Below are 27634 nucleotides of genomic sequence, written 5' to 3' on the forward strand. Positions count from 1 at the left end.
AATAGGACAAGGGTGACTAGCCAACCCTACTGCTTCTGTTTGAGCAACACCTTGAGCACACCTGGGTGGTGTTCAGTAGGCATGAAGTGGGACAAAATGTACTGTACCTAGTAAAATAAAGGTGACGTATTAATATGTGCTTTGTCCTGCCAAGGTCAGGAACGGTGCTAGAGTCCTTCCAAAATATGTGTTGATGCTTCCCCTACATTTAAGTGTCCCCCACTATAATAGGGCTTTCCAGAGGCTAGTCCAAATGACATCAGTCACTGGGAGTGACGACACCGTAGCTAAGCACATGATGACATGTCATCGCATCGGGTGGAAGTACCTGTCCTGTGGGAATAAGTTTACATCAAATCTCAAGACATACAAAAAAACTGAGGTAACACTGTGGCCTAATAATGCATTGTATGACTTGCTATAAGGCATAAGTAGGGCTATTATAAGACAAATAGGTCAAATAGGCCAGTAACCCTCAAAATACATAAAGGGTATAAAAGCTTATACAAACAAATAAATCAAGAATGTTTATCATTTAATGTATTTCTGTTATACCTCAATTTATGGAAGTAGATTCATGCCCAAAAAATAATTGTATTTGATTTGGCATGAATCTGCTTCCAAGTCATCTCTTAACCCTCTAGACTAGAGTCTAAGCCGGGGGGGAGGGGGGGGGGGTCTAAGCTAACATATAGAATTGTTTTAAGAAGGTCATACCAAGGACCATTTAGCTATGAATTTTAAGACCCCTTAAGGTATTACAAAAATATATACAAAATGATTGGCTAAAACATTGAATTTGGCATTACTGCTATTAGCCAATAGAAAAACATTGAATAACAGATTCACTACATGGAACAACAGATAGTCCCAAAAAATTGAAAGGACGTTTGTTCTGAAGTGTCTGTCCTATATCTGAGAGATATAAGAAAGATCAGCAACCAGATTCACAAAATCCTTCTTACGCAAAAAGTTAAGAAGCTTCTTAAGAAAAAAATAACAATATCTTATGATTTTCTTACGAACTTCTCAAATATCTTTAAAAAACTTCTTAAGTTGCTAGGCAGCCGTTTTAGCTATCTTTCTATATTATTATCTATCTAGCTAACAATGGCAATCAAGTTCACATATTTTTTACTAAGATTACGGTTCTAAAACATGTTCTTGGGTTTAAAATAATAAATACTGAAACTTTCAGATGATGTTTGTGAGTGAATTAAACATGTTCCATTGCTTTCATGAGCTTTTTCTCTCACTGCCCTGAGTTTAAGACAAGGGTTTAGCTGTCGTATAATTAAGAACATTTCAAGATCTTTATTTTCAAGAATCTCATTTCTTCTTAACTTTTTGCTTAAGGAGAAACATAAGAAATAGTGCAATACAATTTCCAATAACCTTTTAGAGGAATAGCAACTTTGCTTATCTTTCTTGTTAAGTCTATAGTTATCAGTTAAGAATACATTTCTTCATAAGAAGTCTTTGTGAATCTGTGCCCAGGAAACCATTTTAATTTAATTCTTTAATGGATTTATCCCCTTATTTTAGGCACTAAACTATCTCCATATATATACTTCCATTATTTTTTAAATGGTACCGGGACCTTCAGAAGAGTCTTGTGAGGCTTGTGGGCATCCTAGAGCAAAACGGAACATGCCATCATGTTTGAGTGTCTCATCTTTCAATATAGAGGTAGGCCAAACCGTTCGGACGCTACAGACGTTTTTGTGAGAAAACCAATTTTCAGGATGTCTCATGGTCTGACAAACACTGCTCTAGCTCTGCCACCTTTGACCACAGATGCGGAAGGGCTAAAACGGCAGATGTGGTGGATTGAGACGCAGCCCAGATATCTCCAGCTTAAACAGACTGATTTTAATTGGGATTTTTGTATTATGTTAATTCGATTTTCCGCTGGGCCTAAGAAATTGTAGGAGTAAAAAAAAAAAAACAGAACCACAATCTCAGTGGAATGCTTTAAAATAATTTATTAGGAATTTTAAAATGGACATTTCCAGAGGAGAAAAAAAAGAAAGAAAAAAAAAGAAATACAATAAGATAAAGCGGGTGGGGAACAGTCCAAATAAAAGTTTAGTTACAGTGTTGGTCAAGACCTTGGAGTTGGAGCTTTAACAACCAAGGCCTTGCCCCTTTTCCGACCCTGAAGAAAGCGTCAACATAAACAAACAAAAAACACCAGCATCTTAAAAATCACTGAATCATTATTGTGCACCGGGAACGATATCGGACAAGAGAAAAATATAATTTCCTTTTTGTTCTGAAAAAAAGTCTTAATGCCATGGAATTATCCATACTCCCATTGCCATTAATAGTAGTATTAATATTCCTAAAATAAAAATTACGTATTGCTTTTTGTAAGTTAAAAAGTTACAGTGTTCGTGTCCAGCAGTAGTTTTGTGTAGTGCCCCAGCCAGTTCGAGAAGGGCAGTGCTAGCCAGTATAAAATGCGAGATTCCTGTTCATGTTTAGTGGAAGACTTTGTGGAACATCAACAAAATTCATTTGATTTTCATTGAAATAGCTCTGTCAAAAGAAAAGGGACAATTCCACTATGTCTCCTCCTCCATTCCAGCTACTGGTCTGTGTATACCTCTTTTCTGCACTGACTGGGACAGAGGCTGCGTTCCATTTCAGTTTACCTAGCCCCTAGTCCCTAGATCTGAAAGGACACATAGGATACGTGGTGTTAGACCAAAATGGAAGCAGCCAAACATTTCAGTACCAAAATGGCAGTCAAAAAAATGCATGTCATGTCAACTTTCGAATCTAGCTAATTCCATACGTCAGCTCACTATTGTGCGCGCACACATCACACACAAACAAACACACCTTCACACATAATGACACAATCACCTTCTAAGGTCATCAGAGGACAAATACAACCATGATGTAACCGTTTTTTTAAAGAGTCAATTGCTTTGTTAAATATGTCCTTCATTTGTTTCTACGGTCCGTATGACCGTACATATAACAGCAAGAAAGAAACAAGAAACAAAATAAAACATAATGAAGGAAAATAGAGCAAAAATATATATACTTTCCCCCCCCAAAACGTTGTATTAAATCCCAGCCAATCCCTCTTAACCCCGACCATGCACCCTCACCATAGCCAATTAAAAATCCTCAGGGCCTCACTTCAGTTTTTCCTTATCTGTCAGGGATACATGGATGTCATGTCCATAGAAATAAAATGACTAGAACAGGGACCCCCATTCAAGTAACTATATTTCTATGGTTATGTCACTTGGTAAGACCGTGCCTTTACGGGGTCCAATTCAGCAGAAATCAGTTACTGGCATGTTCACAGTATGAAACCAAATGAAAGGGAAAAGGACTCAACTGTGTGAGAATTCAAGCATGTTCTCTTTTTGATACCAATTTCGAATGAAAAGGGTCTTATCATTTCGTCTTATTTACAAATATCATCTAGTCTTCAACCCTGCTAATGCATGTTGTTGGCCTAAACACCAAACAAATGCTGAGGGGATAGCCACTTTCAAATAGAACATGACCTGCCACTGTACAACAGGTTTGTTGTAGTAGTTAAGCAGACTTCCAGTTAAATTGGCGCCGAACGATTAATAGTAACTCCGCCTGCCGATCAAAGTTCAACACCCCCCCTCCTCCCCTACACCACCCTCCCCTCAAAATCTATATACAATATTTTACAGGAAGAAAATAAAACATTCCTTTCAAAACCAATTACGGAAGAAAAGATCTAACCGATTTATCATCATTATTATCATTGCGTTCAATATTAATAACAATATTACAAATGTTTTGTTTTAAAAACTATCAAAATATACATTTTAGTTTTCTTTTCATGTTTTCTGTGACACGTTTGTTAAAAATGGAAATGACATCATTTCTTTGTTCTTCCTCTGTTTAAAGGGGTTAGGTACCCCTTTTTGACAAGGAGACCCATCCCACACACCAGTTCATCTCTCTCTAATCCTCCCTCCTCCTCCATCTCACCTCAGCAACACATTAAAGGGAGGTCAACGGAACAGACAATACATCAAAACATTGCGATTAAATAAAAAAAATCCTCAAATATAAAGCAAAACAAATCTGACAGAATCTGTGTGTTTGCCTTGAGCGTAACCCACAAACGTTATTTTCTCACTTATTTTCTGCCACAGCGATATTAAAAAAAAAAAAGAAACAGCATTGGGATCTAATTAAATAAACCTACGTGAAGGTAAAGGGTAGGGGAAACAAGGGATTGAGAAGAGGGAGTGATATTAGTACAGGAAAACAGGATACAGAAGTAAAAAAAAAAAAAAAGATCTTCAGTCAGTGGGTGGAATCAGGGGGAGCCAGGGGGTGGGGGGTTTGAACTGTGGCCGCCAATCGGATTGTGCCATGGGTAGGCACACAGCAGTTTGATTGGCTTGTCAGCAGAAGGGACCTCCTCCCGTGCCTGGTGATTTTCTAAATCTGCTCAGTGGTAACCGTTGGTGAAGGCAGTAGCGATAAGAGGACCCTGGGAAAAAAAAGACACACTGACTATTAGAGACAGAGCAGCTGGTAGATAGTTTGAAATGAAGAAAGGATATGGTTTACAAAATTGGCAACATTTTATTGATTTGTCATTATATAATTTACACTTCCATATTAAAAACTGGTAAGCAAATCCCTGGTTTCCCCTAGCATCAGATACATGCCACATAGCGGGCTCCTTTAGCTGACTCTTATAGATCCCTCTTCACGATATTCCAACCATGGGTCATATTCATTAGGCACCAAAAGGAAGACAACAGACTAAAGCTGGGAGAGACTACTCAAATTTCCGTTGTGAAACATGATAGTGACGTACCCCGAGACCGTGGCCGAATCCTGAGTTGGGGCCAGGACTGGCTGCGCTGAGATAGCTGCTGAGTGCTGAGTCCTGACTGGCTGCCGCATACAGGTCAGCCATTGGCCCAGGGCTGCTGGTGCCCAGGTAGCCTGCGTTACGTGACTGGGTGGAACCTGAGAGCGAGAAAGATGGAGAGAGACAGAGCGAGAGAGAGAGAGACAGTCAATCAGTCAGTCACATACACATAGACAATTGACAGACAGAATGATGAAGGAGAATGATCTACCTCTCATAGCCGCCGCTGCTGCCGCTGCCATTGGTCCGTAGGCTGACAGTGGAATGGCTAAGGGACAGAGGAGAGAGGGACAATTTCAGATGTCTTCTTTTACTTATACCAGTACGTCACCTTACAAAACAGTGTTTGCCAGTGTGTAAATTAAGTTCGGCAAACATTTCATTGGTAGGTAATTTCTCGTTTTTTTTCTGCCCAATTTCAATCTTGACTCATCACTGCAACTCCCCAACGGGCTCGGGAGGTTAAGGTCAAGTCATGCGTCTTCCGAAACATGATCTGCCTAACCATGCATTTTAACACACGCCCGCTTAAGCCAGAAGCCAGCCGCACCAGTGTCAGCGGAAACACCGTTCACCTGACGTTAGCCTGCAGGCACCCAGCCTGCCACAAGGAGTCGCTAGAGCGCGATGAGCCGAGTAAAGCCCCCACAACCAAACCCTCCCCTAACCCGTACGACACTGGGCCAATTGCACAATACCCTATTGGACTCCCATTCACAGCCGGTTGTGATACAGGCCGGGATCGAACCTGGGTCTGTAGTGACGCCTCTAGCACTGCGATGCAGTGCCTTAGACCGTTGCGCCACTCGGTAGGCCGGTAGTTTACAGTTTTAAAGATGGTGAAACCGTGCCCAAAATATCCAAGCGTAACATTGTTCAGGTCAATTCCATGATTCATCAATTTTATTTTATTTTTTAAATCAAAGTTAGGATCGAACCCTTCCAGATTGGAAAAAGGAGGGCCATTACACCATTCCACCACAGGTTGGCGATGTTGCCTAATAAAGGCAGAGATTGTGAGCGACCTGTAGATCTTAGAGGAGTGACTGACCTGTGAGCTCAGATGGGTGGGATGATGTCAGGAGGGTGGTCCTCTCTAAATGGAATTCTAGAACAGAAATGTCAAGAAAGCGCTTTTTTAATACCAACACCATCCACGTGCCAATCGACTCACACACACACATACACACACACACACATACATGAACATGTGCACACACAAGCAAGCAATTTAGAATGGGTATGAGAGACTACAGGGGAGAAGGGTGGTAGGGGGAAAGGAGAGAAAGGAGGAGCAGTGAGGTCAGAGTCGAACGTGAGAGGGGAGGGGAAGTAGAGAAAAGCCTGGGGAGAGGAGCAGGACGTCAAAACCAAAATACAACTCTCTGAACTCTACAAGCAGCCAGACTCTGCCATATGCGTTTATACATGGGAGTAAAAAGTGTAGGCATGTCTGTGTGTTTGGCACCTAACGTAAAACTAACGTCAGTATGTATCTGACATGATCACTAGGCCAATGCATTGTTTCTGTTGTCAGACCTAGCCAGTTCTTCGGATAATTAACAGACTCAAGTCGCCTGTACGTCTGTAACTCATACTCTACATAAGTGTGACAGAGAGAGCGATGCTCATATACCAGGGAACTGGTAGGTGTATCCAGGCGTGATGCTAGGGTAGCCACGGCTAGCGTACGTAGCTGCTTGGAAGCCTGGGTAGCCTGTGAAGAGAGACAAATAAATAGCCATCGGGATACGGCTGAACACGGTTGAAGGAGATGATGCTATTTCATTCATATTAGACCTCATGTAGCATGTAGCAACTAGCACCATAACTCAGTACCATGCTGTTGCCATAACTGACCTGTAGGTGGAGCAAGATACTATGACTTCACTGCGGGCCATAGCCTACTTGAATCCCACTGAAGCACATCCCCCTCTACATCTCCTCCCATCTCTTTAGCCCTGCTCTCCAGTACTGGCCACGAATTCATAAAGCGTCTCTGAGTGGGTCTCCCTGTTATATACTGTAGATCATAGTCATTGTTAAAAAGGCCAAACTGATCCTAGATCAGCACCCTTACTCTGAGAGGCTTTATTATGGTTCCAGAGTGTTTAGAGGCAGCTAAATGACAGTGTTATTGTTCTTACCCAGCATGCCGATCCCCAGCATGAAGGCGTCCATGCCGTAGGGCATCACCCTGGCACGACCTCGAGCCGTACCCGTCGGTGACATCACTTCCTTGGGCTGGGCTTTCTTGCACTCCACCTGGAGTGGAATGCAATTGGTTTGAAATATTCTGCACATAGACACCCACACTCTTCACTAACAACACTGACACACACATTCGCACATACACATTCACACACTGCCTGCCTACATACCATTTTGTTGTTGATTTCGTGGAAATGGATCTCACACACTTTCTCCACCATGTCTTCATTCTCGAAGGTCACAAAGCCGAAACCTGAGGGACAGAGGAACACAGACCGCTTTACCTTCCACTACGGCCCTTTGTTTCCATTTCTATTAAACTGAATGCAATCATGACTTCACATGTCCAGTTCTTCCAGGTTAGGGGTCACCAAGGAAGAAAAGGAGATGAGGGAAGGAGGCGAGGAACGAAACAAATGATTGGGACACAGCCCACGTTTAATACTCACTTTGTCCTCTTTCCTATCCTCATATCCTGTACACTTCTTTCCCCCATCCTTCTCTCCCTCAAATTATATTATATTAAAAAAAAATTGCTTTCATCTATTCAATCCCTTTCAGGTGACAGAAGATAAAGGTAGCAGAGACTCCATCAAAGTATTGAGACTCACCTGGTCTCTCCCCCTTTCTCCCCCTACTCCATTACATGTTCCTTCTCCCTTCCCTCCCCCACACCTCAAAAGGCTGTGAGGGGATTTAGCCGGGTTTGCGTGCCCTAACTGTCAATCTGTCGTCGTGGTAAAGGGGGATGGGGTAGAGTATTAGCTAAGGTTTTAGCCTGAGCCCCGATTAAACGAGCTGACCAATTAACCCTTCTCGCCTTCCTTTACTCGTTCCTCCCTGACTGATTCCCACTATAGGGCCGACATGAACTGTACTCCGTTGGCTCAGATACTTTGTTTTCACATTGTCCTTTCCAGCAAGGTTCCAACAACTACCAGGTCAGCCCAGTACAGCTCCCGCACATTAAAATACTGTGCATCAGCATGAGCGTGTGTTTATCTAAACAATGTGTGAGAGTCTGATAATGTGTGTTAAGGTGTGTGTTATTTGTTTCCGCATAACATTATTTACACTACTAATCAATGTGTGCTATGCTGCCATTCCATGTGTGGCTGAACCAAGGATCAGGCTCTTCAAGACCTTCACAATGCAAGAGGTTTACTTTTGGACCAACAAACCAGCTAGTGTGGTCTGCCAACTGATCTGAGAGACGATTATCACAATGAATTTTGTTTGTGTGTGTGTGTGTGTGTGTGTGTGTGTGTGTGTGTGTGTGAGTGTGTGTCGGCTGGTGTTTCGAGGCAATACCTCTGTGTCTGTTGGTGGTTTTGTCGAACATGAGCATGGCGTCATCGACCTATGAGAGAGAGAGAGAGAGATCGAGAGAGGTAGAGAGAGAGACAGAGAGAGATGAGCTTGGACAAACACACACAGGCCATTACACAGCATGGGGCTTCATTGTCCCTCCTTCAGGTCCTGTGCTTTGGAGCAAGAGAGGAGAGGGGGCTAACAGATGGAGAAAGAGGAAGGGAACGAGGGGGGTGACAGGTGACAAAGGAGGAGGAGAGAAAGAAGGGGGTACAGGGGAGAGGAAAAAGAGCGTGGGAGAGAAAAGGGGAGAAAGAAGAGGTAGTCGTTCTTTCTCTGGAAAGTTAACAGTGTCTCACTCCCCAAGTTCTAGGAGTGAATATTTTCTCTCTCTCTCTCGCACTCTCTATGTAAATATATATATATATACACAGAGAGAGAGTGAGAGTAATATATATATATATATATATATATATATATACACTGAGTTAACAAAACATGAGGAACACCTTCCTAATATTGAGTTTCACCCCCTTTTGCCCTCAGAACAGCCTCAATTTGTCGGGGCATGGACTCTACAAGGTGTCGAAAGTGTTCCATAGAGATGCTGGCCAATGTTGACTCCAATGCTGTATCAAGTTGGCTGGATGTCCTTAGGGTGGTGGACCATTCTTGATACACACGGGAACTGTGAAGTGTAAAAAACCCAGCAGCGTTGCAGTTCTTGACTCAAACCGGTGTGCCTGGCAGCTACTACCATACCCCGTTCAAAGGCACTTAAATCTTTTGTCTTGCCCATTCACCCTCTGAATGACACACATACACAATCCATGTCTCAATTGTCTCAAGGCTTAAAAATCAGTCTTTAACCCTCCCCTTCATCTACACTGATTGAAGTGGATTTAACAAGTGACATAAATAAGGGATCGTAGCTTTCACCTGGATTCACCTGGTCAGTCTATGTCATGGAAAGAGCAGGTGTTCCTAATGTTTTGTGCCCTCAGTGTATGTTTGGTAGAGGGGGGGTAAGCTTTTGTGTCCTGTCTCTAGCTCTTTGTTCTCCTCTCCACAAAGTTTACTATTCCCATGGAGACCCTGGAAATCATTTCAATTAGGAGAATTTACCCTCCTCTCACTACTCTCACTATGAATAGAACTACAGAGAGAACGAGAGAGAGAGAAAGGGTGAATTGAGAGAGAGAGACAAAGTTGAAAAAGGGCTTACTAGAGGGAGAGAAAATGAATTTTGCGTGGCGACGCAGAAAAGAGAGGAGACGAGAGATAGTTCAGGACAGAATAAGGATGGGAGGGGGACTGGTGCATACGAAAGAGCGGGTCGAGAGTGAAAAGGATAAAAAGAGTTTGGGGGAGAGAGAGAGTGAGGGTTGGATGGACAGAAAGACAGACAGAAGGAGAGGCAGGGAGAGAGAGAGAGAGAGAGAGAGAGAGAGAGAGAGAGAGAGAGAACAAAGAGAAGTGGGGGCTTTGTCAACACGCACCCCTTTCATTCGTCCTTTCCCTCCGTTTTTTTTTCTTTTTCTCCCGCTCTTCTCCCAGCAGCCCTATTCATGCTGACCACATCCCCTCATTACTCTCCTTTGCTGGTAAGAAAGTTAGCACAAACTCCTCTAATAGAGGAACTGGGAAACTACTCCATGTTCTGCCAGTGAGAGACATCATCAGTATAACTATTGCTTAAGACACACAGCATGACTGCATTCCTATTTTCATTACCTATCGGCGTAATGAAACTTAACACAGGGTGAAATGTGAGTGGAGGAAAGCTCTGGACTCCAGCTTGATGTTTAACCTTTGAGATCATCTGATGGTGTCATAATGAAAGCAGTACATATAACTAAAGTACTAAAGTACTTAAGTAAAAATACTTGAAAGTACTACTTAAGTCGTTTTTGGGGGTATCTGTACTTTACTTTACTATTTCTATTTTCACTGACACCCATAAGTACTTGTTACATTTTGAATGCTTAGCAGGATAGGAAAATGGTCTAATTCATACACTTATCAAGAGAACATCCCGGGTCTTCCCTACTGCCTCTGATCTGGCGGACTCCCGAAACAGTGAGAGTGTTGGAGTGTGCCCCTGGCTAGCCGTAAATAAAATAAAAACCAGAAAATGCTGTCGTCTGGTTTGCTTATTATAAGGAATTTGAAATTTTTTAAACTTTTACTTTTGATACTTAAGTATATTTTAGCAATTACATTTACTTTTGATACTTAATTATATTTAAAACCAAATACTTTTAGACTTTTACTCAAGTAGGGTTTAATAGAAAATGACTTTTACTTGTCATTTTCTATTAAGGTATCCTTACTTTTACTCAAGTATGACAGTTGGGTACTTTTTCCACCACTGGCAATATATTTTGTTTATTTGAATGATCTAAAAAACAAAGTTTACACAAGCTGTGCTAGTGAGTGTGTGTGTCACTGCGTGTGTGCATGGAATATAGAAAAGGTCAGGGTTGGAGACCCGTTAGTCCAACAGAGCTATGATCCCGCTATGATCTCTCTCTCGCTCTCTCTCTCTCACACACACAAACATACAGCCCACACCCCCCCCCCAGTCTACCCTCTGTCCTTCATTCAGTTTTTATCTCCCCCCTCCCACTCTTCACCCTTCCGGTCCTCCAAGCCAATGACACAGCAAAGTCGGGACAGGGAGAGTAAGTGGACAGCTGCAGCACCAAAGACATGTTATCATAAGTGTTGTGTTACATGGTCAAGTAGGCAAGTAGACTCCAGTTAGCATTAGCGCTACTTATTCTAGACGCTAACTATTCGTTAGTATTAGGCTGACACATGAAGGTGTGAACACAAAACAGTCACCTTTAGCCGTGTTCAGTGAGGATGGCTAACTGTGATTTATTCTAATTCACTTGCTAGCTAACATCTTGAAGTACGTGAGCTTTATTGTCTTCAGTGCTTAAAAACAAAATCTACTGGGCACAAACGTCAAATCAATGTCTATTCCACGTTGGTTCAACGTAATTTAATTGCCACGATGTGGAAACAACTTTGATTCAACCAGTGTGTGCCCAGTGGGAAGTGTTAGACCTACTGTTACAGAGCCTCCTCGACACAATCAGCAGGGAAACAACCTGTTGTCCACTGTGTCCAGAGAAGTGTAATACAATCTGGCTGAACTATAGCGTCTTGTATTTACCTCAGCGCGGCTCACACTCACTGCCCAGGACCTTTACAGCACGTCACATAACAGTCTCATTTCGTAAAAACTGACAGGGAGCTTTTCAGGAACATTCTGAGAACATTTTCAGTCACAGAACTTTCTGGGAATGGTTTCAGAGAGCTGCTGGAAATGTACAGACAGACAACTTTTTCCACACAGAATGTTCTGTATCCAGGAATGTTCTCTTACTGTCAATTTCAAAGAAACTGGACAAACCAATAATATTTTTGCAGCCCTTTGTAAACATCCAGCGGAGAAAACTCTGTTCACTGTTTGCTGCTACGTTGGCTACGAGACAGTAGAAACCGTGACCTATTTGCAATGAACATGTGGGCTTCAATCCCTCAGTTCAAACACCCAAACACAGTCAGTGTCTAATTCACCTCAACCGTCTTCCTCTCTCACCTCTGTTTAACTCTTCCTTCGCTCTCTTTCCCTCCCTCTCTTTCCCTCCCTCTCTTTCCCTCCCTCTCTCCACCCATCTCTCCAAACAGGCCGGCAGACAAAGTGTCCAGTGAAGCCCTCTAATCGCCAACTCACATGGCTGACTGGAGCCCAACTTGTTCCTTTCTGTCCTATCCACCCCTCTATCTCTCCCTCCCCATCCCTCTTTTCATCCATTTTGGAAGGATGAAGATAGGCCTATAGTTTGTTGACTCTTCGAAGTGAAGCACCACTGCTGTGTTTTTACACTGTACTTTGAGGCAGGGTGTTATCCAATGGCTTCCCAGTACTGTTTGGGAGAGCAGGGCTGGGGAAAGGATAGTGGGAACGTCGGGATAGAGTGCAGGGGAGCACAGCGGACCTCTGGCCGGGCACGGCGGGGGCGTAAATCGAGACTTGTCTCTGTGGGATACTGACCTGCTTCCCAGACAAACATGGCCGCCGGTGAGCGGTGGGATCAGCTCGTTTGAGGAACCCGTGTACGGTTACATCCGGTTGGTCAATCACACCAAAGAAAAAAAGGCTATCGTTTTGCACTAGACTGACATTGATGCCCATTTAAGCCCAAATGCTCACAGAATGCTAATCTGATTTTGAAGTGAACAAAACAAAATGGTAAGAAATCGTCAGTTCTGTGTGTGTGTGTGTGTGCGAGTGTGTGTGTGTGTGCGCGTGTGTGTGTGTGCCGGATGATTTCACGAGACTGCCCATTTCTAAATCAAGTGACAAACTCTCTCCAAGACACTCTGCTGTGGAAATCAAATGCTGGAAGCGCAATGTGGAAATCTGCAATGATATAATTTGGCCCAAGCATCTCCTATGTTGGGGGGTTGATACTTCACAAGATCCAAGCCTCCATCAGAACGCTTTCCTCTAACCCTTTTCCACTCCTTCTCTTACACCCAACGGTTTCTTCCTCTCTCCGCCCTCAAAGTGACATCATCAAGTCCCATTAAGGGGATGGTGATTCTGTCTTTCTAGAACGTTCTCTGTCCACTGCTGCTCAAGACAGTCAGGAATGTCGGTGAATGTTAGACCTGTGTGACTGCCCGACCAGTATGTGCGTTTGTGTTTATGTGTATAAGCCTCACACACATTATATATAATTTTTTTTTTGGGACGTAGATTGCTAAATTACCAAGGGACAAAGGCTAAAAGCAGGTCACCAAGGCAACAGGCTGAGAAGGATGCAGTGGATAAGAGTGTGTTTTGGGATGGGGGGGGAGGACAACGAACTGAGGTTGGTTGTGTGTGTGCAGGGGGGGATCTTGTGGCAAGAGCAGCTGTTGCATTAGATTAGTTCAGAATTAGAGACCCCCCCTCCTCCTCCTCCTCCTCCCCTTCGCCAATGTCCTCCCTCCCTAACTACACCTCTCTTCTAGGTCAAACTTCTTCACTCGTTCTCTCCCTAATACCTCTCGCTTGAAGAAAAAAAACCTCCTATTTTCCTTTTCCCATTGATTCCAGACAGTTTGTCAACTTTTTGGGGGGTCAGTTCAGATCTTCATCCCGTTACAATACTTTTTCTTCCGCCATCACATTCCCCCCCCCCCCCCCCCCCCCCTTCGCAGTTCTACGAGTTGGTTCTTCTCATTCTCATGCATTCCTCTCCTCTCCTGCAGTTTGAAAACACTTCCCTTCCGAGTACACCTCTCTCGCTCTCTCCAGGAGGTGCCTCTTCACTCTCTTCACCCCTCTTTCTCCCCCCTTGCCTCTTTCTCTCTTTTAAGCCATCCCTCTGTCATCCCAGCATGCGTTTGCCTTTCACTGCATTTCATTCAAATAGGCTTAACTGGCTTGAAGAAAAATGGAACAGACGAAGCAACTCAAACAACAGCGACGGGAGCAAAATGGAAGACAGAAATGCTAATATCGATTACAACTAACGCTGTTGTGTTCCCTCCCTCTTTCCCTCTTCTCCTTCACCCCTTTCAACTCTTCCCTGAAATTAGCCACGCTTACTGTGTCTCTTACCCAAATGTGGAATGAGAGAAACAGAGAGAAAAAAGAGAGAGAGAAACAGGGAGACAAATAGGCTGAGAAAACATGAGGGGACATTGAATGAAAAAAACAGAGGGCACTTAGAGAAACGTTGTCTGAAGTTGATCGTGGCAAAATGGAGAACAGCTCCCGATTCAAGATATAGAGTACATGTAATGTCATTTGCAGCAACAGCATGTCAACAAACGTGTCTGAACACAGTGCATCATTTACCTTTCCAAACTGGTCAAAGTACTGCTTGACGTCTTCGATGGTTGTGTTCACTGAGAGGCCTCCCACAAAGATCTTCTTTGTCCTGGTCACCAACTAACAACACAGAGGAAGAGTACACACTATCATTAACAACACATTGAAAAGGCTAGATGACTTAAGATAGTACTGTTAAGCAGTACAAATATATGTATTCTTTTTTATTTAACCTTTATTTAACTAGGCAAGTCAGTTAAGAACAAATTATTATTTACAATGATGGCCTACTTGTAAAGCCCACCCGGCCAAACCCTCCCCTAACCTGGGCCAATTGTGCGGCGCCCTATGGGACTCAAAATCACGGGCAGTTGTAATACAGCCCGGGATCGAACCCGGGTCTGTAGTGACACCTCTAGCACTGCGATGCAGTGCCTTAGACCCCTGCACCACTAGGGAGGGGGTTGCCAGACACTCGGAACCACATAGTACAGAAATAAGACAATTTATTCCAATGCAAATACAAAATGTGACTCTGCAGGAAGACTTAATATTAAGACTGTGTGCGTATATATGCGTGTATGTGTGTCTTTAGGCTGGCAGAGCCCCCCCCCCCCCCCTTATGTATAGGGGTCGTATAGAAGTCGGCTGAGGGTGGGGTGGGGGGGATTGCTGCCCTTGTTGCCCTAAATCTGGTGCGGCAGGCGGGTCTCCCGTGATAGGACATGACGGCTGTGACGTCACCTTGGCCTCCAGGGGTAAACCCCATTAAGGATAAGAACTCACCTTGGGTTGGGCTCTACGAGGAAATGCCACCTTGGGATCAATCTGGAGAGAGAGGGGGGGAGACAGAGAGTGAGAGAGAGAGAGAGAGAGAGAGAGAGAGAGAGAGAGTTAGAAACTGGTGGACAAAAACATTTGGAGACCATACTACCACTCACGAGTAATAGTGACTCACAGTTCAATGGACCACAAACTTTAAGGATACAAACTTTTCCGGTATTTGAGAGGTATTACATTCCATTTCTATGACAGCCCCCAAACCTGTGATACACTGGAGACATATTACTTTCTCCAATGCAGTGGCAGACTACATACCACTAGCCTGGTCCCAGATCTGTTTGTTCTGTCTTGCCAAGTCCTATGGTCAGGCTATATGAGTTAAAAAGACAGCATAAACAGATCTGGGACCAGGCTAGCATACCGCTGTATAATTGCAACACAACAACACTTTAAATTCATACAGTATATCAATGAATAGACTCATGTCGACACTGATATTCACAGGCGCTGTAATTCTGACTGGAGAAAAAAGCTTCTGTGCACAGCATCGTAAGCCATGGAGGATTTGCATAAAGGCTCAGGTTTCTCACGTGTCTTTCTAGTCAAATCACGGTCCGCGGTCTTGGAGGCTCAGTTGGTATGAGCATGGCTCAAGCAACGCCTGGGTTGTGGGTTTGATTCCCGCTGGGGTTACATAGTGTATACTAAAATCGATGTACTCACTGTACTGTAAGTCGCTTTAGATAAAAGCATCTGCTAAAATGACATATGTTATTTATTCGATTTTATGGTGACAAGCTGAGGAGCGGCAATGGCTGCCGTTTGAGTGAGACGGAAGAGACTCCTCCTCTCCCCGCGGCGGAGAGACGGAGAGGAGGACTGTCCTCTCCAGCTGGCTTCAGACTTGACGAAGGAAGGTGACTACAGAGAGCGGCACAGCAGCTCGGTTGTGAAGCACCCGGCACCTTTCAAATTCTGTTCCCGTGTTTTACTCCAAACACTGGGACGAAACCGTGAACTCAACTGATTATCTCATCCTTGTCACGCAATACATATGTCTATAATGACACTTATTGGGTCAAACAAGAGCCCGAGCATCCCAATAGTTAAGTGGCATTTTATTTTCAAAATATTCCTGTGTATGCACGCTCATGTCCCCTCTACTGCTCAGAAATCAGTAAAACAAAGATAGAAAAATACAACAAAGAGCCAAGGACCAACACCCCTAAATAAGTATTTTTTGGACAAAGTATTGACTACTACAGTAGAGCGCTATAGGCTACATCATGCCATGCTGTTAAGTATCATCACATTATAAAGTAACGACGGGGTACAGATCTACAGCACTTAGAACAGACGGTAGTCCAACGAAGAAGAGCACAGGTATAGATAGTACAGTGAACGTAGGCCTACACTATGGTCTCTATAGAACACTCAGCATGCTACTCTTTTACTTCAGCCCAAATGGGCGTATTCCACAAACCAGGAGCAATGAGCCAGCTGACGTTCATAAATATTCAGAAACAACTCTGCATGTCCTTGATCGCGAAGAACGACTTAAAAAAACGGCAATGGTACAACTGACTTTTAGTAGCTCATATCGAACGTTCTTTCTTCATAATAACTGATGTTAATATCGTTACAACGGAGTGTTTATAAATGCTAGCCGGCTGACTTGTTACATCCTGCTTTGTGACATACAACCCTGATGGGTTTCAGAGAGCAGAGAAGGATCCCATCAAGCCAGAGCCTATTGGTTTAGATGTTTATGTTTAAGACAAGACCAGACTACATCCGATAGTCACCTCAAACTGCCAAACCCATCCAGACATGTTTAAAACTGAAACAAACAAGCAAAGTGAAGGCATTACAAATCATCATTAGCACATGGTCGCCAACACCTCGCGTCGCAAAGCAGAGAAGCAGAAAAAAAATGGTAATCTTACAACATTCACATTAAACTCTCACAGCACTTCTGTTAGGCGACACTTTTGGTTTCCTTCGTTTAAAAAAAAAAATTATTTTCATTGTGTGTATGTGCGGTTTTTAAGGAAAAGGGATGGGGGAAGAGATTGAATGAGCAAGAAAGGAAGACATAGTGAAGACGTAACTAAATCAAAGAGAGGAGTTTGATTAAGTGAAGGAGAGGGCGAAAAAGAAGCAAAGAGAGAAGGAGCTAGGCCTAGACCGAGGGAGACGGGGAAAGACAGAGTGAGAGAGGAGAGAGAGAGTGGCTATTCATTTTAAAACAAAAACTCCACATGAGAAAGTGGGCCGCCCATTTGTGAGCAGGGAGTCCTGGCCCAGCGGGCAGCCCCTCTGATTTCATTAATTAACAGGACAAAAGGGGACAAAACAGATGGACCCGCCGAGGAACAGGGGCTCGGCCAACTACTCCCCACTCACACACCCTCATCGTGCGGTTAAACACATAAAACACACACACGCACAACATGCACTGCTTTTACTAACACATTCACTCAATGAAAATAATGTGGCCAGGAAAACACAAACGCACACAAATAGTTAACGAAAGTGTGCTATTCTATCCTATCCTAATTCAAAAGTTTATAAAATACACCTGTTTAGAAGCAACCGTACTAAGAAGTTTGGAAGGTAGCTAGGCTAGCATGTCACTATGTGGACGGCATTTTGATTTGGGTCTGGGCCATTGGGGTCAATCTGCACAGCTGAACAATTGCAGAGTAATTAGTTAACGAAGTCCACTAATGAGGCCCCCTACTCGACACAAAGTCTTGGCTAGGACAACCAATGTGTGTGTGCACGTACGTGTGTGCGACTTATCACTTCCTTCAGGAGGGCAGGTACACACTCAGGGATGAGGCTATACTTCGGAATCGCAATCCAGTTTGTTTCCTTCAATCCGATTAGGTGCCTTTGAGATCCATACTAATTACAGATGTAGTTTCTTAATTTGATCACCCTGTTGAAGGGGAACCTTCCTGCTGCAATGCAGGAAATGTAAAACTTGTAGTATATTTGAGGTTTAAAAATACTTTTTTTCTCTTACGAAAAATGTATCAACCTCTACAAAAATGTCCATTAATTAGAATTAACATGACAGATTTTTTGAATCTGCAGGATTATTTTCCTGCTGTAGCAAACTGGCTCAAATTAAGATCCTACACCTGTTCAGACCAGGGTTGGGACTCTCTCTTGCTTTTCCTTTCCATCTTCTCCTCCACCCCCCTCTCATCTCCTCTGCCCGTCAGCACCAGAGAGCTAATCTCCATAGAGCCATGACCTGGGACAGCGCTAACCGCTAATGCTAACCTAGTTCCCAACCCATACGGAGTCCAATCAATATTCAGTCCGTGAACAGACAAACAGTCAAATTCAATGATCAGATTTGAATCGTTGCAAAGTGTGGGTTTTGTTGACGTGCTAAATCTCTATTCTTGCTCTGAGTCTGGTGATGAGTTTTCCGTTGTGAAAAAAAATAATTATTCTCGGTGAGCCATTTAGCATTGCTGCTAACTAACTTTAAACAGGCCTAGCACTGTTAACAAGGCCTGTGGTTTCACTAAACTGGTCTATAATTGCTAACCATCAGTAAACTACCTATTCATGTACAGTACCAGACAAAAGTTTGGACACATCTACTCATTCAAGGGTTTTTCTTTATTTTTTACTATTTTCTACATTGTAGAATAATAGTGAAAACATCAGAACTATGAAATAACACATGTGGAATCATGTAGAAACCAATAAATTGTTAAACAAACTTTTTTTGTTTATATTTCAGATTCTTCAAAGTAGCCACCCTTTGCCTTGATGACAGCTTTGCACACTCTTGGCATTCTCTCAACCAGCTTCATGAGGTAATCACCTGGAATGCATTTAAATTAACAGGTGTGCCTTGTTAAAAGTTAAGTAGCGGAATTTCTTTCCTTCTTAATGCGTTTAAACCAATCAATTGTGTTATGACAAGGTAGGGGTGATATACAGAAGAGAGCCCAATTTGGTAAAAGACCAAGTCCATATTATGGCAAGAACAGCTCAAATAAGCAAAGAGAAACAACAGTCCATCATTACTTTAAGACATGAAGGTCAGTCAATATGTAACATTTCAAGAACTCCGAAAGTTTCAATTGCAGTCGCAAAAACCATCAAGCGCTATGATGAAACTGGCTCTCATGAGGACCGCCACAGGAAAGGAAGAACCAGAGTTACCTCTGCTACAGAGGATAAGTTTATTAGAGTTACCAGCCTCAGAAATTGCAGCCCAAATAAATGCTTCACAGAGTTCAAGTAACAGACACATATCAACATCAACTGTTCAGAGGAGACTGCGTGAATCAGGCCTTCATGGTCGAATTGCTGCAAAGAAACCACTACTAAAGGATAACAATAATAAGAAGAGACTTGCTTGGACCAAGAAACACAAACAATGTACATTAGACCGGTGGAAATCTGTCCTTTGGTCTGATGAGTTAAACAAATATATTTTTGGTTCCAACCGCCGTGTCTTTGTGAGATGCAGAGTAGAGTAGGTGAACGGATGATCTCCGCATGTGTGGTTCCCACCGTGAAGCATGGAGGAGGAGGTGTGGTGGTGCTTTGCTGGTGACACTGTCTGTGATTTATTCAGAATTCAAGGCACACTTAAGCAACATGGCTACCACAACATTCTGCAGTGATACGCCATTCCATCTGGTTTGCGTTTAGTGTGACTATCATTTGTTTTTCAACAGGACAATGACCCAACACACCTCCAGGCTGTGTAAGGGCTATTTGACCAAGGAGATTGATGGAGTGCTGCATCAGATGACCTGGCCGCCACAATCACCCGACCTCAACCCAATTTAGATGGTTTTGGATGAGTTGGATCACAGAGCGATGGAAAAGCAGTCAACAAGTGCTCAGCATATGTGGGAATTTCTTCAAGACTGTTAGAAAAGCATTCCAGGTGAAGCTGGTTGAGAGAATTCCAAGAGTATGCAAAGCTGTCATCAAAGCAAAGGGTGGCTACTTTGAGGAATCTAAAAGCAAAATATTTTGATTTTTTAAAACACTTTTTGGGTTACTACACGATTCCATATGTGTTATTTCGTAGTTTTGATGTCTTCACTATTATTCTACAACATAGAAAATAGTAAAAATAAAGAAAACCCCTTGAATGAGTAGGTGTGTCCAAACTTTTGACTGGTACTTTCTGTATGAAAATAAGTAAATACATGTATGTATAAAGCAATATTACACAGGCCAGTAATCTGCCTCAAGCATAACCAACATTATTATGTATTAATCTAATGCAATGGTTAACTATGTACATGTAATAACATTAATGAGCAGGTTATGACCAGACCTTCAAACAAAATAATAAGTGTAACCAAAGATCTTTCTCACACTCTTCGCGAGGTATATTCAATGCAGCAACACGAACATACCCAATCAGCTGATTGGTAGAATTGGCTATGTTGGGCTAGAACAAAAAATATGATCAATTCTAAATAATTTGTGTATGTTTGGAATGTGACTACGTGGATAGGAAATCCATTCAATCCAAACTCACTTTGTACTAGTGACGCTGATTTGATGTGATAAAGTCTATTAGTAATAGACTAGATTTGTTTTGCATAGTCAAAATGGAACCAGGGCCGTGTTCATTAGGAACCAAATGTAAGAAAACTGACTGAAACAGGGAGGGACTACCTGGACTATTCCAATAAGAAATACAAATGTTCCATTGCAAAATATCTAAAAACATTTTCCGCTGCGTGCCCTAATGAACACGACCCTGGATTGTTCTAGACCAGACGAAGCACCACATCACACTGCTGCCATATTCACTACATCACACTGCTGCCATGTGGTGAAGGCCTCTGAGGCAGCCAAACAAGTAGAACTCTGTCTTCATGCTCAAACAACATTACCAATCTGCCCCGCTCATAAAAAAAGCATACATTGGTCAATACTGGCATTGTCAATAACAACATGAAAGTTGTCTAGATGTTGGCTTCTGAGATCTCTAACTTGAGATATGGGCGAGTAACTCAAATTTTCACGCAAATCTCCCCTTGGCATCCCTGTATATTTTATTTAATCAAATATGATTTATCCGCAGACATCCTGGCCTTATAGATGATTAGACAGTGCTATATTTTCCATCCTCATTACAAACAGTAACACAGACTTTCATAATCATGTAGTTGGTCAAAATAAAGCACCACTCTTCTGTTTGTCCCTAGCTCTTTGTATTTACTGTGTCAAGCATTTTGTCGCCGCTTTTCAGAGTGCTTACACTTGGCCCAAATTCCTACTGCCAAAACCTCTCATTTACCTTGTCCTTTCTCTCGCTCTCCGTTTCTTTCTCACCCTCCATGGGGTGAGCATGAAATTAATTCCAGAAAGGAATTTCACTCTCCTTCTCATCTCATGCTGGTCAAACAATAGCCATCGACAAGGGAGAGAGAGAGAAACGGTTTGGAGGGAGACTGTTGGAAAGGTAAAGGTTAATGAAAAAAGGAGAAGAGACGGTACAAGGGGACAGACTGAAAGATGTGAATAGTCTGTGAGAGAGAAGGTGAGAGTCACTGAGAAATGGAAAAAAATGTAAGAGAAAAAAGTGAGAGATAGAAAGGGATTTGGGAACAATGAAATGGAGTGCACAGTGCCATAATTTATCAATTGACGTACTATATGTTATGCTTTTCCAATACTTAAAAAAAAAAGCAGCACACTGGACTATTTCAGCACACCAAACATAACGCTGTGAGCTGCAGCAAAATATTGTAATCTATCAAAAAACAATGGTATTTATCAAAAACGATGTCCCTGCCTAGTTGACCATTCAACCCTTAACACGGCCACAAAAACCTTGTTTCAGGATGTCCCATGCTGTGATTCCAGAGGCTTGGCCTCCTCCCACCCACGTACAGCCTAGCATTAGCATCAGACTCATTCTCAAACATCATCCAGACACATTAACACACTTATTGACCATCACACCTTTACACATGCATGCGTACACACACATCGACATAGTGGAGGCCAGGTCCTCAAAGATCACCTACCTCATAAGATATTCAAGAATCAGACTTCTGACAATACAAGGCCAACTGTAACTAGGATCCACAGATATATTGCCACGACACCCTACTTCTGCTGATTTCAAACCAGCTCTGAAGTGTAAAACACAAAAAAAACACATTGCCACCTTGGTCAAGTATACAAGAAAATATAAATGGTGCGATCTATTTCTAGGATATTTAACTTAACAGTATTTGTCTTGAACAGGTGATACATTTGGAGTAGTGGTTTAGCCGTAGGAATCAACCTCAATGTCTTCACAAACACACTTCTACGTTCTGACAATATGTTCACTGTAAAACCAATTTTACTGTAATTACTCTAGAATCCAGATTGCAGCTATAACATCAGTGCATTTGCTCCTTTCTGAAACGTCCTCCTAGGGGTTTTATTAGATCATAAAACGGGAACAACATTTAAGAGACTAATCGTAACTGAAAAACTCAAGTCCAATGCTATACAATTAAGGACCTGTAAAACAACGCACTACAACCACTGCCCTTATCTAAGTTATCGCCCTAGTTGCTATTGTCCATGGGTTGACTTTGCATTGTTGGTGGCAGTACATTCTGCATTCATCTTCAAATGCTAGAAGAGAGTTGTTATGGAGACATAAGTCCCACAAGGCTGTGGAGTCACCATAATATCCCCTGTGACTGATTTCACCCAGGGCAACAGACCTGCTTCATGTAACCAAACTAGCCTTCCATGCTACATCCTCCCCCACTCGCTCTCACCTTTCACTGTCAAATGTTGTCCCTTCAGGGCCAGGCGGTGTGTGTGTATAACAGTACTGTGTGCGCACATATGAGTGTGTATTGAGGGGGTTGGGGGATGGAGACACACCCACATGGCTGACAAAGCTGTATGCTGTAAGCTTCATCAACGATTATGTTACTCTATGTAGCATCACCAGTATGCTTCAGAGACTACAGTGTTATGCATTGAATTAGAATGACATTACCATTCAAATCAACATTCTAATTATACGTTTTTCTTTTTTTTCTTCTTAAGTTATTCCATGCCGGGACTGAACTCAGGGACTAGTTGACACCAATCTTCAGGTTCAACTTTTTTGTTGTTGAATTAACTTCATCTAAACAGTTCTTTACTTTTGATGACCCCCTTAAAACTGAATTGAACGGTTTTACAAGCGCACAACTCCAACTTCTTTAATATGTTTCACAGCCCTAACGTTTTTTTCACTCTTCTTTCTTTTTGGTGTGAGAGAGAGCCCAGGCCTCTTCCTCCCCGTCTCGGTCCCCAGGTAATCATGGCGATGAACAGCAAGAAAGAACGCTTTCATGTCACGCACCCTAAACCAGGATTTGGTGGGAGGGGAGGAGAGGGAGGCGGCCATAGACTCTCCTAAACTTTCCTACCAGGCCCAACCTTTTCATACATCACATGGTGTATAACATTATGGCATAACATGGCAGAAGAAAAAAGACTTACCAAGAAAAACTGCATCCATATCAAATATAGACAATGTTATAGATGTATGCCATAACAAAATTATTTAGGACTATTATATATAGCATGTGAACAATTTCCCCATATGCAATAATATTTCTTGTGCATTTAGGTGCAAGCATAAACTTACTGTTTTAGAATCCAGCTCATGTCTGTTTTGTGCCAAAACTTTATCCACACCAGCCTGGTCTATGTATGTTACAAACCCGAATCCCCTGGGGGGGGAAAGCACAATACATTGAATTATAATAACAGTCCGAGACAACAAAACTCAACCTCTGACGGCAAATTCATGTTCTTTTTAAAGAAAATAAACCCATGAGTGCGCGCCTATGATAGAGATGCTGAGGCGCGCACGCCTCCTTACCTCGATCTCTTCGTAACGGGATCTCGCATCACCATACACTCCTTCACCTCGCCGAATTTACAGAAGTATTCATTCAATCCCTCTATAAACAAAAAAAATATGGTCAAACACTTTTCCAAAGACGAAATGTCCTTTGAATGTATACTGTAAGAACTGATTTAGATAAACGAAAACAGACAACGCAAATGAGCAAGACCGCGAGTTGTTGGTCTGTCGCGACGTCATTCATTGACAACAGGATAAGGTGGTCTTTTGCCTGCTAATGCCTGCAATGCAGTGAATAAAACGATATGACAACAATAACGTCTAATGTAACTGGCCCCTCTAACAGTACAACTGGCCCCAGCTTGCCCCCCCCCCCCCCCCCCCCCCCCCCCCCCCAGTTGAAATGGTCTAGAACCGCCACTGAAGGGTAGATTAAACTCTGCCTAGGTTGATAGTCCGTGGCTATAATATGATGAGACGACAATGTTTACTTTACAATTGCGATAGCTTAGGGTATACAAATAAGATGAATATAGCCTATAATTTTACATCAACCTATAGGCAACACAGTTAACAAACACTGAGTTTTAGACAAACGGTATTCTTTTGAATGAATGGCGTTATTAACGCTGTAACAAGCGTGACACCGCGATATCACACACACAAAAAACATCCCCAAGAATTGCAAAAGCAACGAAGTTCTGCTTCAATGAAATCTCAAATTAAAAAAAAGTTGTTACATCGGGTAACAGACCCCCCAAATAATATACTATGATTTCAAAATAAAGCTAAATGATTTTATACTAATTTAGAACGTTAATCGCTTATTGTCTAGGCTCTCTGAGCATACAGTCTAAATCATGCGTAGGCCAGGCCTACTGATCCTCGTTGAATGAAAGCTTTGATTTCGGCAGCATATAGGCTAAACTATCAACTGTCTTTTTTTTAAACAAACTTCCGGAAGCTTCGCATAGTAAACAATGGGATTAATGACTGTATAAATAGTATATAAGCGAGTAATAATAACACTATACGTCTATGTAGGTATTATATTTGCATCCAGGGACTTTGAAAAGTCGCTCGCGGGACAGCTCACCTTGTGTTGTCTGCCAACTGAGACCCCCGATGAACATTTTGCTGAATGGGAGATAGAGGCGAGAGTAAGTGGTGTAGAACAACATATTCCCGTAAAACAGGCATCAGAGATTAAAAGCAAACTACAATTAATAGATATATATAGGCCTACAAAATAACATAAATAAAGTAAAAAGAAAATCGGCCATGTTGTGAAGGCACGAGTGGTCAAATCGGGCCGTTATAATTCCTACGAGAAGATACTGAAACCAGCCGGTGCTCTCCTAATGGAAAGGAAAAGTTGTTGCAATCGTAGCCATCTCCTTACTCAAAAGAAAATCGGAGAAATAAACAAGAGATAGATCCTGCGCGGTTGAGCGGCAGTAATACACGGTTGAGCGGACCGCATTGGAGAGGTAGAGCACATCAGAACAAGCATGCTTGTCTTTTGTCTCCGCGCTCGGGTGGGCTCCACACAAACCAAACTCCACGGTTATCTCACATATGGAAGCAAGTAAGGCCGAGACGCAGGTGAGACGGTGTGGGAGCTTTACCAGGGGTCGTGGGGGGAGTTGTCCACGGAGGACAGGCTGATTTGGCTCCCTTCTGTATCCATTCCGTTCCTCTGTTCCCGACTGTGAGGTGAGGAAAGGCAGTGAGAGTTGCAGACTCAGTGGCTGAGGGGGGTGGTTTGTCTAGAGGAGGAGGGGCGAGAGAGCGCCGTGCGCGCACGCACGAACACACACGAACACACACACACACGCCCACACACACGCACACACACATACACACACACGCACACACACACACACACACACACATACACGTACACACGCACACAGAAAAGCAGGCCCCGCCTCTCCCTCGCTTTTCCGGTACTCCCGCCCCTCACTACACCGTCTTCTTGGCGCTCTCTTGTAGCGTTTCCCCGCTTTAGGACAATGATGTGTATAGCGGACGTTTTCTGGAAGTCTATTCAATAGGAATAAATTATTAGTAGACAGCATAGGCCTACTAAAATAAGGTCCCTGTCTTTCCTTATAATTAAGTAATTATAAAGTACATTCAATACCTAATTCGGAGAGTAGGGTGAATAGCCAACATTGGAACATGGAAGGTATATTCTGATGCTTGGGAGAGAGGATGGAGGGGTATCATGGCAATTCTATGGATGTGATATGGGGAAATTCCTAGGGATTCATGACAACACCTTACAGACAAAGATACATCTTTTTTTACACTATTGCGTTTACACTGCTGGCACATATAGTACCAGTCAAAAGTTTGGACACACCTACTCGTTCAAGGGTTTTTCATTATTTTTAGTATTTACTACATTGTAGAATAATAATGAAGACATCAAAACTATGAAATAACACATAACCAAATAAGTAACCAAAAAAGTGACAAAAAAAGTGTTAAACAAATCAAATGATATTTTAGAATTTAGATTCTTCAAAGTAGCCCCCCTTTGCCTTGATGAAAGCTTTGCACACTCTTGGCATTCTCTCAACCAGCTTCATGAGGAATTATTTTCCAAGTGCCTTGAAGGAGTTCCCACATATGCTGAGCACTTGTTGGATGCTTTTCCTTCTCTCTGCAGTCCAAATCATCCCAAACCATCTCAACTGGGTTGAGGTTGGGTGATTGTGGAGGCCAGGTTTTCTGATGCAGCTCTCTGTCACTCTCCTTCTTGGTCAAATAGCTCTTACACAGCCTGAAGGTGTGTTTTTGGTCATTGTCCTGTTGAAAACAAATTATAGTCCCACTAAGCGCAACCCAGAAGGGATGGCGTATCGCTGCAGAATGCTGTGGTAGCTATGGTGGTTAAGTGTGCCTTGTATTCTAAATAAATCACAGACAGTGTCACCAGCAAAGCACCCCCACACCATCACGCCTCCTCCTCCATGCTTCACGGTGGGAACCGCACATACGGAGATCATCCATTCACCTATTCTGCCTCTCACAAAGACACAGCGGTTGGAACCAAAAATCTCAAATTTGGACTCATCAGACCAAATGACAGCTTTCCACCGGTCTAATGACCATTGCTTGTGTTTCTTGGCAAAAGCAAGCCTCTTCTTATTATTGGTGTCCTCTAGTAGTGGTTTCTTTACAGAAATTCGACCATGAAGGCCTGATTCACACAGTCTCCTCTGAACAGTTGATGTTGAGATGTGTCTGTTACTTGAACTCTGTGATGCATTTATTTGGGCTGCAATCTGAGGTGCAGTTAACTCTAATAAACTCGTCCTCTGCAGCAGAGGTAACTCTGGGTCTTCCTTTCCTGTGGCGGTCCTCATGAGAGCAAGTTTCATCATAGCGCTTGATGGTTTAATGGACTGCTCTTGAAGAAACTTTCAAAGTTCTTGAAATGTTACATATTGACTGACCTTCAAATCAAATGTTATTCGTCATATGCGCCTAATACAACAGGTGTAGACCTGACAGTGAAATGCTTACTTACGAGCCCCTAACCAACAATGCAGTTAAACATATATAAACAGTTAAACATATATACAGTGGGGGGGGAAAGTATTTGATCCCCTGCTGATTTTGTACGTTATCCCACTGATAAAAAAGGATCAGTCTATAATTTTAATGGTAGGTTTATTTGAACAGTGAGAGACAGAATAACAACAAA

At 42.7% G+C, this 27634-nt stretch overlaps 1 protein-coding gene across 1 annotated transcript; it reads right to left on the bottom strand.

Annotated features, from left to right (window-relative positions):
* Positions 1–1965: 1965 nt before the first annotated feature.
* LOC115208031 (RNA-binding protein Musashi homolog 1) lies at positions 1966–25673 on the bottom strand. The gene is made up of 14 exons (XM_029775744.1): positions 25545–25673; positions 25013–25053; positions 23932–24013; positions 23695–23779; positions 15042–15083; positions 14283–14375; positions 8417–8465; positions 7276–7358; positions 7042–7159; positions 6531–6611; positions 5946–6002; positions 5106–5162; positions 4838–4992; positions 1966–4504 (listed from the first exon to the last, which is right to left on the bottom strand). The coding sequence occupies exons 1-14, from the start codon at positions 25604–25606 to the stop codon at positions 4463–4465; spliced, it is 1047 nt and encodes a 348-aa protein (XP_029631604.1). The 5' UTR covers positions 25607–25673; the 3' UTR covers positions 1966–4462.
* Positions 25674–27634: the final 1961 nt, after the last annotated feature.

This window comes from Salmo trutta, chromosome 14 (assembly GCF_901001165.1).
Source record: "Salmo trutta chromosome 14, fSalTru1.1, whole genome shotgun sequence".
Classification (NCBI taxonomy): Eukaryota; Metazoa; Chordata; class Actinopteri; order Salmoniformes; family Salmonidae; genus Salmo; species Salmo trutta.

Bases quoted from the DNA above. Each gene is read 5' to 3' on its own strand.
- LOC115208031 (XM_029775744.1), bottom strand. From the start codon at position 25,606: ATGGATACAGAAGGGAGCCAAATCAGCCTGTCCTCCGTGGACAACTCC. The intron at 25,054-25,544 runs GTAAAGCTCCCA...TCTCCCATTCAG, and splicing joins AACTCCCCCCACGACCCCTG to CAAAATGTTCATCGGGGGTC. The intron at 7,160-7,275 runs GTATGTAGGCAG...ATTCCACTCCAG, and splicing joins ACGAAATCAACAACAAAATG to GTGGAGTGCAAGAAAGCCCA.